This window comes from Psittacula echo, assembly GCF_963264785.1.
Source record: "Psittacula echo genome assembly, chromosome: 1".
Classification (NCBI taxonomy): Eukaryota; Metazoa; Chordata; class Aves; order Psittaciformes; family Psittacidae; genus Psittacula; species Psittacula echo.
The window spans coordinates 161,968,829-161,986,006 of NC_137735.1; the positions used below are offsets into that span (position 1 = coordinate 161,968,829).

The following is a 17,178-nucleotide window of genomic DNA, read 5'->3' on the forward strand; positions in this document are numbered from 1 at the left end:
GGGCTTTGCGCGGGGGAGAAGCTGTCCAACCCCGCCCCCTGCCGCGAGGAATCATGGGAGTTGTAGTCCGCGCTCCCTTCAAGTTCGCGCGAAAAAGTTTCCGCGCCCTTTCGGGAACCTCGGTGCTCTTCAGCGGGAGTGCGCGGTTTCCATGGCTACGGCGCCGCAGCCAATACGAAGCAGCGTTCTGCGCTCTGAGAGTGGGGCGGGGCGAACTTCGGGCCAATAAGGGTTGGTGTTGTTGGTGGGTATCCTGGCAGCGGGGACGGCGAGTCTCCTTGGAGCTGTCCGTGTCCGCGGCCTGGTGTCGCCGGGCGAAGATGGGCGGCAGCGGGAGCAGCACCCGGCGCGTCACCTTCGAGGCGGATGAGAATGAGAACATCACGGTGGTGAAGGGCGTAAGGGTGAGAGCGGGGCTCCCCCGGGCAGGGGCTCTCAGGGGGTACGGTCGAGGCCTGGTTCCCCCGCCCCCCGAGCTCGGCCTCCTCTGTCCCTCTCTCGGTTCTTAACCGCCTCAGCGCTGCTGGCACCTGTACCTGCAGCCTCATCTCCTCACGCCTCGCGGTTCCGCTCCGCTGTTTCCATTCTTTCTCCCGCAGGGACCTCCACTCCTGTCCGCCTCTTGGATTGGGTGTTTTAGGGGAGCTGAAGCCCTCAGGGGCACTCTAGGGGCGTCTGTCATGGCAAGAAGCCCACTCTGCATAGGGAGCTGCGGTAGGGGAGCCTTGTTCCCAGCCGCGTTACCAAAGACAGGTGGCAGAACGGTTATAGGAGGCATGTGTAACTGAAAGACCTTATTTTGTCTTTCCCTGACCTCTGTAGAGCTCTGAGCTCTGTGAGAGCTCCTCCCTCTCCCATGTTCTGCTCTTGGACACGCCGTGTATCCACTTCATGTGTACCTGCAGGAGTATTCCTATTTTTTATCTATTTATAGGATGCTGTGCCTATAGTATCATAGAATAGTTAGGATTGGAAAAGACCTTAAGATCATCCAGTTCCAACCCCCCTTCCAGCGGCAGGGACACCTCACACTAAACAATGTCACCCAAGGCTCTGTCCAATAGCAGGAGACAGCTTGTGACACGCTCAAGTCTTGCAGCTTGGAAGCTTTTCAATGAAAGACACTGTAACTTATACCAGCAGTAATAATAAGTTGCCTTTTATTGCTGCTTGTAGAGAGTAGTGTTGCAGAATGGTCACTGCTGCCTGTTTCAGTATCCTGAGATTTGTTCTGGTCATTTAATGCTCTTGGGCAAATAGGTGACAGGAATATCAATGCTCACAACAGAGTTCAGCTGCTCTGATGTAGTTATATACTGGGAAGGACTCTGGTAATTCTTGTAAGGTATCCCTGGAATAAAACCTGAGTGATACCATGTGTACTAGGAGCATGTAGCTGCATTAAATAACTACTATTAATCAATAAAGCAGCCAAAAGTGGGATGTACACAACTGTTTACATGCTTAAAACTAGCTGTGAAGTTAACTTGAGGGTTTTAAGGGTTGGGTTAAGAAAGCTTACGCTGAAGAACATTTACACTTGTGCATTTAGGCTGTGTTAGATGAGAGATTTTTGGCACAATCTTTGTCACATGGATTTCTGCCAGTGAGAGACGTCATGCTGTAGGTTTAATAAAGAATTTCCTCATTAAAATTAATTCTCATGGGCAATAAAAGAGTATTTTGATAGAGTTGATGTTGGAGGAAACCAACAGCAAGTTCTAAGCTGGAAACCAAAAACTTTCATGTTGTTATTTCCTTACCTTCTGTTAATTTTACCCATGGACTACAACACATATGAAACTGGACATTGCTCTTACTCTGATTCTGCTTAGTTTCGGGCAGTGTATTTGTATGGCAACATGAGAATGAACATAGTGACTTCCTGTGACCATTTGTGTCGCAAAAGGTTTTTGAGGGCTTTATCAGGATGAAGTTCCTCCAGGGTTAAAGGCAACTGCAGAGTGTGAGGTTTGACTGTCAGCAGAATCACTGTGACAGGCAAAAGGCTGAATCATTGCCAGCAGCATGTCAAAGGGTGGTGTTGCCTTTACTGTTTCTTGTGTCCTGTGTTTTGTTGTATCAGTTTCTTGTGTTCTGTGAGAGCCAAAATCATCTTGTTCAGTGAAATTGTTTGCACTCAGAGGTGCTGTTCACTCTACAAATGAAGTGAAATAGTTTGTTTTGCATTGTGCATAGAATTTTATCATCTGTCATATGTAGTGCTGGAGCTTTATGCGCTCCTTTTGAAGTTTTACTTCATTTTGTGGGGGGAAAGAGGAGGGGAATGAGGATCAAGGAGCAGATGCAGCCTGACTCTGTTTGGGGTTATGTTTTGCAGCTCTCTGACAGTGTCATTGATCGTATGAAGGAACCTTCTTCACCCAGTGGAAGGCCACAGTCTCAGAACCGATCATCAGGTGCAGGTATACCCATGGTTTTCTGGTTTTGATGTGAGGAAGAAAATCAAATGTGCCTTTCAGAGCGTTGTAGTGACTCAAAGAGATGATTTTTGACATGAACTTTTTTGGCTCATCTCATTTTGAAGTAGTTTATAGGTTTTTAGAGGAGTTAAATTACTCTTTGTTTTCTTCTTGTTGACATTAAAGTGTAAAACACAATGTTTGTTAGACTTGGTCTTCTACTTGGTTTTCTTTTTATTATCCATTGCTAAAGACTTTTAAAAAAACAAACCAGGAAAAGCAAATACTAATTGCAAATATCTGTTGAGTTTTGAAGTGATAATTCTTTCGTAACACTGAATTTTAGTGTATTGAGCTTCTGTTGAAATAGACTTAAGCAAACATTACAATATGCTATTTTCCTATCATGAGGTAGTGGAAATAAGTCACATACAGTTTATACAGAGAGATGGATTGACATGATGGGTCTTTATACATCATTATTGAGGCCTGTTCAAATGCATGACATGGGATTTGTGCCAGGCACCCTCTACTCTAATTTGAAATACTTCAGCACAATGAACACATTGTAGCTACTAAAAGAGTAACAATGAATGGCAGAGATCAGAGCATATCTCAGTGATCGGAGTGATTTATAGTTGTTGATTATGAAGCTGCAAGGTTCAAGTAGGGCTTCTTATCAGTGCTTCAGAAATATTAATGCTCTCAGTGTTCCTTAATGGCCTTTTGCCTTGATGCTTACAGAAATATTTCTCCAAAAGTCAACACTTCAATTGAAAACAAAGATGCTGTGAGGGCTGGAGCAGCTCTGCTCTGGAGCCAGGCTGAGAGAGCTGGGCTGGGTCAGCCTGGAGAAGAGAAGGCTCCTGAGCTTCCTAGGTAGAAGGCTACCTTAGAGCAGCTCCAGTGCCTAAAGGGGCTACAGGAAACCTGGGCAAAAGCTTGGACAAGGGCCAGGCCAAGGGGAATGGCTTTAAGCTGCCAGAGGGGAGACTGAGATGAGCTCTTAGGCAGAAGCTCTTCCCTGTGAGGGTGCTGAGGCGCTGGCCCAGGGTGCCCAGAGAAGCTGTGGCTGCCCCATCCCTGGCAGTGTTCAAGGCCAGGTTGGACACAGGGGCTTGGAGCAAGCTGCTCTAGTGGAAGGTGTCCCTGCCCATGACACAGGGGGTTGGAACTGGATGAGCTTTAAGGTCCCTTCCAACCCAAACCATTCTATGATTTATATGCAATAATACTTGTACATCCTGCCTACTTTAAGGGTGCTTGTTGCTTTTACATCCTTCAACTTGAGGTAGGGAAGTGGTCTTGTAAATAAGCATCTGTTTCTGGGACATGGTGGCTGGAGGTGAAGTCTGTAATAACCACTAATTCTTTGCTAATTCACATGTATGTATCTTGCTCCTTAATTTTGTTTCTTTTTATGTTGGAAATAGTGCTTTTTTTCATGTTTTTGGGTTTTATGTATTGAAAATCTTAATGAATCACTTGATGGCTTTGCAAGCTTGGGAAACCTTACGCATATTTTTGCTTTAAGAACTTGTGATTTAGGTGAAGTGCTTGTATTTCCCCAGGAAAGTACAATCAAGGTTATACCTCAGTTGCTAAAATGATTTGTATGTAAGAGGATTAAATTATGGTTAACTGCATGTTCCCATACCATGCATTACTCTTTCGTTGAATGATTTGTGATGAGGAATTACAAACTGTTTAATTTCCTTGGTTCTGGAAAAACAGTCCAACCTGTTTGTTTCTTTTGTGTCTACATCTGCCTTTTCAGAGTGTTTGGCTCATGAGGTGTCATGACAGGAAGGGCACTTGCTTCAAAGCAAGTACTCTGAACTGCTCTGTTGATGGTTTTGGGGGCTGGATCCCAAATCTGGCGGTCTTTTCTGTGATACAGGTGGTTCTTCTTGGTTTCTTGGTAAAGCTTCTTGCACTGTTGATCCTGCCCCTCTTTTGCTCTTTGGAGACTCCATTTGGAGCACTGTGTGCAGTTCTGGTGTCTTCAACATAAGAAGGACATGGAGCTTTTGGAGCAAGTTCAGAGGAGGCCACGAGGATGATCAGAGGCTGGAGCACCTCCAGTATGGAGACAGGCTGAGAAAGTTGGGGCTGTTGAGCTTGGAGAAGAGAAGCTGCGTGGAGACCTCAGAGGAAGTTCCAGTGTCTGAAGGGGGCTACAAGGATGCTGGGGAGAGACTTCATCAGGTACTGTAATGATAGGACAAGGGGTGATGGGTTCAAACTGAAACAGGGGAAGTTCAGGTTAGATATAAGGCAGAAGTTCTTTACTGTGAGGGTGGTGAGGCCCTGGTACAGGTTGCCCAAAGAAGTGGTAAATGTTCCATCCCCGGCAGTGTTCAAGGCCAGGTTGGACAGAGCTTTGGGCGACCTGGTTTAATATGAGGTGTCCCTGCCCATGGCAGGGGTTTGGAATTAGATGATCCTTTCTTAGGTCCTTTCCAACCCGAAACATTGTATGATACTATGTTAATGAGAGACCTCTTCACAGACAGCTCTTCCTCTCCTGTGTATGACTTATATGACAGTGACGTGTTCCTGTGACAGAGCAGATCACTTGCTGCTTCTGGAGAGTTATCCCCGGCTGGTGGTGTTTGGAGGTTGGCTCTGGCCAGGCAGTTGGTTTCCCTGCATTTATATCTTTATACATTGTAGACAAATAACACTTTTCTATGAAGATATATCTAGAGGGAGAAACATCAGAGCTATTAAAACCAGCCCTTTCTTTAAGTCAAGTCTTTGATAGCTTTTGGTGGAGGAATAATGGATTAGATTACATGAAAAGAATGTGGATCTTGTTGCTTGCCAATAGATGATGAATTTATTGACTTCAGTTTGGGGTTGGAAAATGAAATTACATACACTTACAGTGAAATCTTACATCTAAACACTATGTCTTTAAGGCATCCCAGCTTGCTTGCATCATCTTCTGACCTGTGAGTAATATTAAATGCACTAAAATATTTAACAAGTGTAAAAATCTTTAAAGTATGTCTCTAATTTCTAAAGCAATATTGATGGGAAGTCATTTGCTCAGACAACGAGACTTGTTTTAGGTTTTGTTTTAGATCTTTTTCTCTCTGAGTGTGTCTTATACCTGAAGCTTTGGTCATAACAGGGAAAGGGAATGGTTTAATTAATTTTAGCTTGGTGGATAGCTGAAAAAGGAGAACAAATACTTAAATTACCAAGAATCTCTGCAGCTCAGACAACCATTTTCCCTTTGCAGAGGCAGATTACACTGAGGCCACAGAGGATTTTTCTCTGTTTTAGTTTTTCTTTAACTGCTTTATTTGTTATTTTTATTATACTGTCCTCACAAAACCAATTAGTAAAGGACCATGTCATAAAATACTGTGTATTGGGTGGGTGGGTAATAAAATGAGCACTGCTGCAGTGTCCTCAGGAATTGGGTTAGACCTTGCATGCTTACAGTGGGGAAAAATGTGGTTCTAAACTTTATTCATTCGCTTGGAGTGATGCCTGTTGTGTTGGTGTCTCTTTCTTTTGGTGGAGTCTAATGATTTCTGTGTCTTTTGGTGGAGTTTCAGTGGCTTACGATATGGTAGCTCAGTTGGAAATCTATAAGGAAGTATTGTTCAGGTGTAGAGGAATGAGTATTTGAAGAATTGGGTTCTGGAGATGCAGCCCCGATGTAACTGAACTGAAGGAGAGCAAGCTTCTGCCTCTGAAGAGAGCTAGTTAGTTTGATCCCACAGGAGGCAGCTGTGAGGGATAAGCTGGGGAAAGGTGAGGTCTTTAAGGACAACCTCTTCGCAGTGCAAGAACAGTCCATTCCAGTATTCAGGAAATCACTAGATATATTGGGAGGCTGGTCTGCTTAACCAGGATAGAGCCTCAGTGTAAAAATGAGGCCAAGCAGAGGGAGACCACAACATGAGTGGATTTGTGGGTGAGGGGAGAGCAGTAGATGTCATCTACCTCTACCTCATCAAGGTATTTAACACTGGCTCTGCCAATATTTGTGTATCCCAGTTAGGATGTTGCAGTTTGGACATACCTGGATGACAAATTGGGTTAAAAAAAAATCTGTTTGGGTGGTCAGGGTGTGTCTAATGGGTCATACTCTACCTGGAGACTGGTATCATGTGGGGGTCTGAAGGAGTTTGTCCTGTGTAGCAGCTCTGTCAATGTCCTGGAGGAGGAGGTAGATGGAGCATATCCTCTTCAGTGCAGATGACCACAAATTAGGGAGATTAAGCCAATATGTTTGAGGGCAGGGCTGCTCTCCAGAGGGACCTAGGCTGGCTGGAGGAATGAGCCAACAGGAACCTCATCAAGGACCATTCAAGGCCAGGTTGGACGGGGCTTGGAGCAGCCTGCTCTAGTGGAAGGTGTCCCTGCCTGTGGCAGGGGTTGGAACTGGATGATCTTAAGATCCTTTCCAACCCAAACCATTCTATGATTCTGTGGTATAATACAGTGACACACAGAGGAAGAGTTATTCCTGCATCCATGATGCTGCAGGACTCATTCCTGCTCTCCTGTGGCTTGCTGTAGTGCCACTTAGTTCTCACTGAGTTACTTGGAGTTAGCTTCTGTTTTCAGTGATGTGTCTTGATATTCTTTGGGTTAAAGGTTCACTATTGATTGAAGTACCTTATTATCAAAAGGTGAAACATCTTATTACTCACAGTCTGCTAAAGATGCCAAACTTTCAGTGCTGTCACTGCAACAGCAAATCTTTAGTTGAGCCTGACATTCATGTCACCAGCTTGCAGGAGTATAGGGAAGGTGGAATTATACAGAGGAGATGAAGCAAGTATTGCATAAATTAAAGTTCTCGCTGTCTGTGTGACATGCAAGTGTTCTGTGAGGACTTTCAGGTGGCTGGGTATGTCATTGTAAAATGGTGCTGAAAATAGAAGGGAAAACTGGCAAATAATGCAATTTATAAGTCTGTTTTTGCTCTTAGTTCATAGAAATGTGGAGTTCAGGGCTGTGGAAGAGCTCAGTTCCCTCTGCATCCTTAAAGTACAGTAGTAACCTCATTGGGAAGATGGGGTGTGATTAACAGAGGGTTGGGCAGACAGAAGGAGAATGTTAAAACAGGCAAAAAGCCCTAATTTAATGGTTTAAAGACTTGGGTTAACTATGGAAAAGATATGTAGTTGTATGAGAACATCTGGAACCTTATGAGCTCACATCATGTTTGTGAACAGAACTTCGAGGTGTGAGTGCAAACCTGGATGTGCCTGAGGTGCTCTCTCACTATATTCCCAGCCTTTGTCCAGTTCGGTAGTGTTTGGATTCTTCTCTGAAGTCTTGTCTTCAAGATGTCATTGAGACTGTACCTTTGGGCTTCTGCTTTAGTTGTGTTTCAAGTGCTGAGATGTTCTTGAAACAGCAGCCCTTTAACAAATGTCTAAGGTAGAACAAGACCAAATGCCAAAAGATGTTGGAACTTATGCAGATGTCATGTGTTTACAGGTGTAGGTTGATGTTACAACTAACCTTGTGGCTGGCTGATCATGTCTGTTCCTATAGTAACTTAGTGTCCAGTGATGTAGAATCACAGGAAGGTCTGGGCTGGAAGGGACCTTAAAGCTCCTCCAGTTCTAACCCCCTGCCACGGGCAGGGACACCTTCCACTAGAGCAGCTTGCTCCAAGCCCCTGTGTCCAACCTGGCCTTGAACATGCCAGGGATGGGGCAGCCACAGCTTCTCTGGGCACCCTGTGCCAGCGCCTCAGCACACTCACAGGGAAGAGCTTCTGCCTAAGAGCTCATCTCAGTCTCCCCTCTGGCAGGTTAAAGCCATTCCCCCTTGTCCTGCCCCTGCAGGCCCTTGTCCCAAGCCCCTCTCCAGGTTTCTTGTAGCCCCTTTAGGCACTGGAGCTGCTCTAAGGTCTCCCCTTCAGGAGCCTTCTCTTCTCCAGGTGACCAGACTAATTTATAGACTAGAATTAAGATGTTTTTCCCCTAGTACTGAAGTGATATTTTATGCTGTTCAAGGAAAGATTAACTTTTCTTTCATCTAAACAAAAAACTGCAGGTAAATTTAGTAATAACAGCTAAATAACAACAGCCAGCCCCCTCAAGTACTCCTATCTCAGTACAGTAATGGGCTGCATGAAATACACCCACCTAAATATGCTCCAAGAAATTACATTTATGTTCATGTTAACCTGGAGTTTAACATGATCTAGATGTGGTTCAGGTTTGATCATGCAGTTGGAAGGATGGGTTAGAAGAGGTCTCTCTGTTCCTCTCTGTTTTTACTCCTTCTTTTTTGGTAATGAAATGATGATGCTCAACTTTGTATAAAGAAAGTGGCCCATGTGTGGGAGGCATCTGAGGCCAGAATTGCAGTAATTGATTCCCACCCCCCTCTCTCCTTCTGCTCCTGCTTTATTTACTGTTACTCAGTGTTTTAATGGGAGCTAAAGCAACAAATAAAGGTTTGCAAAGGTTCTGCAAATAGAGCTTCTGGGATTGAGTTGTATTTTTTTGGTTTCCCCCCCATATGAGGATAAGGGAGAAAACCACTTGATCCGATAAATATTGTCATATATATTGTCATGTAGTAGGTGGACATTTGATTGATTTCCAGGTTCTCATTTTACAACTGATAGAGAAATTGTGATATTCCAAATGCAATCTAAAGAAGCAGCACTCTGTATCAGGTCCTGTTTTACTCGATGCGTAAGTGGCTACATCTCGGGCTGAGGTAGAGCAACTGTAATGACAGCTTCTTTAATAGTCTTTTTCTTCTACCAGTTGTTCTCTCTGAGTGGCTTTTTGCAGAGAGTCAGAATTTCTCTTTCAATGGGCATTCATTTAGAAGTGTCATTTTTGGTTCTAGATGTTCTTAGAAACAGGTAATTCTTACGTACTGCACACTGTGTGCTTTCGGGTCTCTAGTGGGTTTGGTGAAATGAAATTTCATGCTATTCTGCTTAAGGCTGCATGTGCTCTATTAAGGGTTTACTGAGTGCAGATGTTAGCTCTAAAAATCTTTAGGAGTAGTTGTGTGGTACACATATAAAGCAGTTTTTCTTGTAGCTACTTTAACAAGCGTATCCAAAGTGTTTGCTTAGAAATGACTTGTGAGTTAGAAGTTAGAACAACCTGCTTTTGGATGTGGAAGCACAAGATGCGTGCATGTTAAACATCCTCTTATAGTAGCTGGCGCAAAATCATGTTGAAAACAACTGTTGGGGCTGGTATGCGGTTCTTCAATTAAGTTCTAGTGTGGCAGTAAGAGAGGTAGGGAAACTGTCTCTGAAAACAGAGAAGGAAATGAACCTGGGGAAAAGAGATTATGCACACATGATCCACAACGTGATATGAAGATACAAAGGTGCTGAAATGGGACCTTGTGAAACCAAAACCCAGGGCAATAAGGGATTTATAGAATCATAGAATTCCAGGTTGGAAGGGACTGCAAGGATCACCTGATAAAACCTTTCAAGGTAAAGCATGACCTAGACTAGATGTCCCAGCACCCTGTCCAGCTAAATCTTAACAGTGTCCAATGTTGGGGAGCCCACCTTTTCTCTGGGGAGATTATTCCAATGGGCTGAACTTGAGAATGCAGCTAGAGTTTATCCAGTATCTGAATGCAGACTCCTGGAAAGTCAGTGTGCTGGAGTTTGTTTTCTGAGTTTTGGTGTTCTTTCTTTCTAAATCTAGCCTTAAGTAAAATTTGCCCTGGTAATGTGCTGCTTCTTTTCCATCTACATATTTTTTCTTAGTTTCAGTTACACTGTCCATTAGAAATAAGAATTTGGCAGAAGACGATGACAGGCTGAGAACTTCGGGGCTGTTCAGCCTGGAGAAGAGAGGCTGCTTGAAGACCTCAGAGCAGCTTCCAGTGTCTAAAGGCGGCTACAAGGATGCTGGGGAGAGACTCCTTATCAGAGACTGTAGTGATAGGACAAGGGGTGATGGGTTCAAACTGAAACAGGGGAAGTTCAGGTTAGGTGTAAGGCAGAAGTTCTTCCCTGTGAGGGTGCTGAGGCGCTGGCACAGGGTGCCCAGAGAAGCTGTGGCTGCCCCATCCCTGGCAGTGTTCAAGGCTAGGTTGGACACAGGGGCTTGGAGCAAGCTGCTCTAGTGGAAAGTGCCCCTGCCCGTGCCAGGGGGTTGGAACTGGATGGTCTTAAGGTCTTTTCCAAACCAAACCATTCTGTGATTCTATGATGTCTGTTTGAGTTACATTTGCTGTGGTCTTTGTTAGAAATCTCCATATATGTTCCTACAGGAATTGTGGTTCACATGTGCTCAAGTCTTTGGTTTGTATTGAGTGTGAAATGTGCTGGAGATTGCCACCAGAAAGCATTGAACTATATAATATTTCCTCTTGCAGTTCCAACCTTCGACTTCTTTTGTCTGTGCTGTGTCTGGACACTAGGATAAACCCCAGTTATTCCTCCTTTGTCCTTCAGAGACCTTCCTGGGATTAGAGGTCAAAAAGACCAGATAGCTGCCAAGATAAAAGCATTTGTAATTTAAAGGACTCAGAAGTCATTTGGTGCAGCTTGAATGCTTTCGCTATCTTGAAGAACAACATCAAAAGTATTGATAATTTTAATGAAATAAACCCAATGACTAAATTAGAGCTGTTTGCTTTCACCACTGTTAGTCTTGATAGCAAGGGAATTGTCTTTCTGCTATACAGCATCCTGTCTGGTTTTATAGTGAATATTTTCTTAGCCAAATCCTCTCTCCACTGACATGAAGTAGGAGGGGGGCTTAAATGCATTTATTTTCTTTGTGTTATTTAAAAATACCACTTGTTAGATATAATGTTCCTTCAACATGACAAGCAGCCCTCCAAGTAATAAACTCTTCTGCTTTTTATAGTAAATGCTGCTTTTCTTTCCATCACAATTTATTTACCAGGTAGAGAATCTTCAGTGTGGTATTAAAGCATACTTTAAATGTCTGATTTATCACATTAAGATGAAAAGAAAAGCTTTGTTTCTTTTTCTTCTTTCTTTCATCTCCAGGCTGCAGTAAAGTGTTACTAAAGCTCTTCATCACTTGTCAGATGAGGCAGGTTAAGTATATTGTATAGTGCTGCTTCTTAAAAGCTTTGTACTAGTTGATTTTTAGTTAAACTGGAGGTAACCACTTAGAGGAGTCTTTTGCTCTGCCTCAGGGGATCAGGATGCAGTTTCAGCTGCTTTTTTCAGTAGCAGAATTCAGCTACAATTTACTCCTCACACTGGTTTGTATGTGTATTGAATTCCTTGATTTCCAACAACCTTGCGTTGAGACGGATTACGGAAGTTTTGGGGAACACCAGACTGAAAGTGGCAGTTCTTAGATACTACAGCCTGGTTTTGGAAAGCTAAGTTTAAACAAGAGAAAGGACATTATTTCTTCCCTTTGCTTTTGTTTGTTGTGTACCTCCCACAGTGCTTCATGGAGCCAGTTTATCTGATTCTCATTTTTAGCTTCATTAACTGTGCTTAATTTCATCTCATGTTAAGTATCTGAAAAGTAAGCATTTAATCTCAGTCAGTCTTTGAGGTTGGGGTGAGATATGGGGGTTCATCCTGTGAAAGGCTTCTATTTCTCCTTAATCTCTGGAGCTTTATGCGGAAAGAGATGAGTCAAGTGGTTCATAGAATCCCAGACTGGTTTGGGTTGAAAGGAGTCTTAAAGCTCATCCAGTTCCCGCCCCCTGCCACGGGCAGGGACACCTTCCACTAGAGCAGGTTGCTCTGAGCCCCTGTGTCCAACCTGGCCTTGAACACTGCCAGGGATGGGGCAGCCACAGCTTCTCTGGACACCCTGGGCCAGCGCCTCAGCACCCTCATGGGGAAGAACTGCCCTATGTCCCATCTCAGTCTCCTCTCAATCTGTTTAAAGCCATTCCCCCTTGTCCTGTTCATCCAAGATGCTTGAAGTTGTGATTTTCCTCTCTATTTTTTCGTGAGAAGGAGGCAGTTTATCCTGAAAGGACTCAGTTATTCCTGATGTTAGTAAGTGATATTTCTTACCAGGGTGGTGTGATGTTGAGTACTGTGAAATTTAGGGAGGAAGAGTATTATCTGCAGAAATTGCTATGAAGAATTAATAAAGGCAGTGATTATATGGAAAAGTGGCTTCATGCTAAACAGCAATCGAAGAAAAGAGTAATATTTGGAGAAGCAGCACTGGATATCACATCACTCTGTCAACCAGGTTTTGACCAAGGAATGGTCTCCTGTATCTCTGTCAATGAAGAGATTGCAGAACCCACTGGCTCCTTCTAGTCTGCTCTGTCATTTGCAAGCGAGGAGAGAATGCTTTACTCAAAGGTAAAGCAAACCTCGTACTTCTGCATTAACTGGAAGCATCTCTGCTGACAGTCAGATTACTTTTCCTCCTCAGGATTTTCATCCCTGACCTCTTGCCCCTAGAACAGTCTGTTTTTTCCCTGTACTTCTTATTGAATTCCTGACTTTATTTGCTGGTATTAGAGATACTACTGGCTTTTGTGTGTGCTGCTTGGTATGTAGTCAGGGAAGTTTATTCTTAGACTGGGATTGGATTAGGTCTCTGCTACTCATTCCATCCTTCTGTAGCATCTTGTTTTACTGCAAACGGCATATAGCACTAAAAAGCTTTCAGGGGTGGATACAGTAGGAGTATTACACCAGTTTGGAGACCAGTCATGGGAAAAAGCTGTGGCTTTTAGCAGCTCTCATTACTTGTTATTAAGAATGTAGGTGTTAGATTCTGGTGGTTGTTAAAATTTTAAACATTTTGGCAGTTGTCCTTTATGTAATTTCTGATTTGTGAAAATAGTCATAAACATGAGCTTCATCTTGTGCACTGTTTTCAGTTGATATTACAACCAGTAATGAAGTGCTAAATATTGGGCTGCAAATACTTAAGTTACCACATTTTGAAGTTGACAGCATTGTAGTTGTTTGCTGTTAATTAAATATGAAGCCACTTTTGTTGGAGCTGGAGGAAGATGTGTTACATTGCCTTGTAAGTCCCCTTCACTTTCCTCAACAGAATTGCATTTGCTCTGAAGGAGTGCAAGTGCCCTTAGGTTCATAGAATAGTTAGGGTTGGAAAAGACCTTAAGATCATCTTGTTCCAACCCACCTGCCATGGGCAGGGACACCTCACACTAAAGCATGTCACCCAAGGCTCAGTCCATCCTGGCCTTGAACATTGCCACAGATGGAGCATTTACAACTTCCTTGAGTAACTCATTCTAGCACCTCAGCACCCTCACAGTAAAGAATTTCTTCCTTAGATCCAATCTAAACTTCCCCTGTTTAAGTTTGAACCCGTTACCTCTTGTCCTATCACTACAGTCCCTAATGAAGAGTCCCTCCCCAGCATCCTTGTAGGCCCCCTTCAGATACTGGAAGGCTGCTCTGAGGTCTCCACGCAGCCTTCTCTTCTCCAGGCTGAACAGCCCCAACTTTCTCAGCCTGTCTCCATATGGGAGCTGCTCCAGCCCCTGATCATCCTCGTGGCCTCCTCTGGACTTGTTCCAACAGTTCCATGTCCTTTTTATGATGAGGACACCAGAACTGCACACAATGCTCCAAGTGAGGTCTCACGAGAGCAGAGCAGAGGGGCAGGATCACCTCCTTTGACCTGCTGGTCACGCTCCTCTTGATGCAGCCCAGGATACGGTTGCTTTCTGGGCTGCGAGCGCACACTGAAGCCGACTCATGTTCATTTTTCCATCGACCAACACCCCCAAGTCCTTCTCTGCAGGGCTGCTCTGAATCTCTTCTCTGCCCAACCTGTAGCTGTGCCTGGGATTGCTCTGACCCAGGTGTAGGACCTTGCACTTGGCATGGTTAAACTTCATCAGGTTGGCATCAGCCCACCTCACAAGCGTGTCGAGGTCCCTCTGGATGGCATCCCTTCCCTCCCGCGTATCAACTGAACCACACAGCTTGGTGTCATCAGCAAACTTGCTGAGGGCGCACTCAATCCCACTGCCCATGTCACCGACAAAGATGTTGAACAAATGACACTTTTGTGGTGCATGTATTTGAAATGTGCACATTGGCTACTTCTAATCTGACTTCTTGAGTTCTACCATGTATCAAGTGGGTTGGGAAAGCCCTTTAAGCTCATCCAGTCCAGCCGTTCCCAGCACTGCCAAGGCCACCACTAACCCATGGCACTGAGGCCTCGTCTCCACGGTGTGTGAACACTTGCAGGGACGGTGACTGCAGCCCTGCCCTGGGCAGCCTGTGCCAATGCCTGAGCACCCTTTGGGGCAGGAATTGTTCCTCAGCTCCATCTAAACCTGCCCTGGTGCAGCTTGAGGCCGGTTCCTCTTGTCCCATCCCTTGTTCCTTAGGAGCAGAGCCCAGCCCTTCCTGGCTCCATCCTCCTCTCAGGCAGTTGTGGAGAGCACTACGGTTCCCCCAGGCCTATTCTTCTTCAGACTAATAACTTTACATTTATGTTGCTTTGTTACTAGTGCTTGACTTCAAGAAGGTTCTGTAGAATAAACATGCTGCTGTATGTGATGTGGGAAACTGGAAACATTATCCTCAAGGCATAAGAAAGTACTTCAGGGTTCTTCTGCGCTTCCATAAGTCAGTGAGTCTCATTTGCAGCACCTTGTTACAAACCCTGTGTAAATGCTTCTCCGTGTATCCTCCTCCACTCAGCAGTGATGAGACTGAGTGTGCTGTAGTTTGCATCTGAGCTGAATAAACTAATGCTGGAATTACTGTTTTCTCTGCACTGTTACAAAACATCCATGTATCAGCCTGTTGTTAGAACTTGAATATCCAGGGGATTAGGTTTGAATGCACCACAACAGCTGTTAAAGATCCACTTATTTGTCACTGCTGGTTTTTTTGTACCTAGTTGGAGGTGAAGTGATTGCTGGCAGACTCTGTGCAGAGTTGCAACGCCCATGTCATTGATAAATAAAATGACTTGGTCTGGAGATGGTTGCACTTAGTTTTTGCTGAATATTCAGCTTCTACTGGAAAATTTTTGCTCCGTTTAAAATTTAGTGCTAAGGTTTTGGGTTGCTTTAAATGTACAATGTAGAAATCTGGTGTTTTACTTTATCTTTCCATGCAACTCCCAACGACTGTGATGTGTGGTTAATGGGGTCAGCAGATGTATTGATGTGTGTTATCTCTGGGTGAAACACTTTTGTCTTTCCTTTCATTAACCTTTACCTGTCAAAACACACATCTGCTGCTTGTTTTTCACAGTTTTGTTGCATTATGGCCTCTTATATAATTTGTTTTTCTCTTCCCTCTTTCCCAGAATAACTTTCCAAGTTCTAAACCAGCTTTATCCAGATTAAAGGCACATTTCTCCAGGATAATTCATTTACTTGTTTTCTGATAACTTGCAAATGGGTTGGTGACAATGATACAGTTCCAGTGCTCCCTGAGCAGCGTTACTTATCACAGATTACCTTCATCCTATTGAACTGGTTTGTGAGGTGAAAGTAACTGCTGACATATCCTGCAATGCGCTTTGCAGTGTACTTTACTGGGACGGTAAGACTGTTGTTGCACTCATAGAAATCTTCCCAAAAGGATGTGTTCAGACTGGATGGTGGAGGCTCCTTCCTGGATCTGCTTCAAGCCATGTCCAACCTGGCTTAAGCCATCAATGAACCTGTGGGATTCGGGAGAGCTTGCGTCAATGAGAAGGGAGGAGATGCTTTGGGGCAATATCTGCAGGTAGGCCAGACTAGATTTTAGCAGGCCCTGGAGTTAGTGGTTGTGCTGCTGTTACTTGGCGTGCTTTGTTGGCATGTAGTGCAGTCATTTGCACTATATCATAAAGCAACATTATTCCTCATCTTGTTACCTATTCCTGTTAGCTTATCCCATCCAGTCACTCATTAGAAGTATTCTTAAGGTAGTAAGACCTGTTCCCTATGCCTTGTACTATGTATATGTAAAAGCATGGCTCCCCACCCGAGTAACAGTTGGCACATGGACATTTGACATTAAAATTCAATGCTTAGAGCTCTGAGCCTCTATTACCTCCAGTGGGAAGGTATGTGGAATACTCTCACCAGAGGGCTTTCTGATTCAGAGTGATGAGCATCTTTAGGAATCTTCTTATTCCTGTCCAAAGCAGTTGCAATCCAGAGCTGTAATTGGGTAAAATGGACTTTTCAGGGCCACTGATAGTGTGCAATCTCAGCAGGAAAATCCTCTTTAAAGATAATGGTGGTGGATGAACTGAACGTCAGAATTGGCTGTTTATGTAGCCTTGTTAGTCGGGAGAGTCCCATTTAGGAGTGCAGGCCTGTGCAATAGCAGTAATTCTTAGCAATTAGTGGTGACTTCTAAATGTAAAACTAAAGAGCTGTTTTAGTTTGTAAACCCTTTTACCAGCTATTATGTGTTGAGTTTATAAACCCTTTTACTTTGCTATTATGTGTGGAAATATGTGATTACTGCGCTGTCCTCTCTAGTGGTGGATGTTAATTGAAATACATGTGGAGAAAGAGAATTCAGGAGTTATTTTGCCCAAGCAAATAAGAGATTCCGGGAAATCTCCCCGTCCTGTCAGGCAAAACAGCTTTACAGTAAGCTTATGAACTGTAAAGATGAGGAATGGGGCAACTTCAGCTGTCCAGAAAGAACATTGCATGTTTAATCCTGTTGAAAGCAGAATTAAAATCCTTCCCATCATTGCTTACAATGTATTTATTATTTTAAATATTGAGTTACAGGATCCTGATGCTTTTATTCACTGTATTCAGCAAGAAAAGCCTTAGTGTATGTATAGTAGGAATTCCTAGCACA

General features: G+C 43.9%; 1 protein-coding gene across 4 annotated transcripts in view; it reads left to right on the top strand.

The window, feature by feature from the left end:
- The first annotated feature begins 202 nt into the window (after window positions 1–202).
- The window catches only part of CHCHD3 (coiled-coil-helix-coiled-coil-helix domain containing 3), a 154,838-nt gene continuing 137,862 nt past the window's right edge, over window positions 203–17,178 (top strand). For all 4 annotated transcript variants that reach the window (XM_080624510.1, XM_080624511.1, XM_080624512.1 and 1 more), the window contains exons 1-2: window positions 203–404; window positions 2,342–2,426. In XM_080624510.1, coding sequence (XP_080480636.1) covers window positions 321–404; window positions 2,342–2,426 — 169 coding nt within the window. In that variant the 5' untranslated portion in view covers window positions 203–320. The remainder of the gene's footprint in view (window positions 405–2,341; window positions 2,427–17,178) is intronic.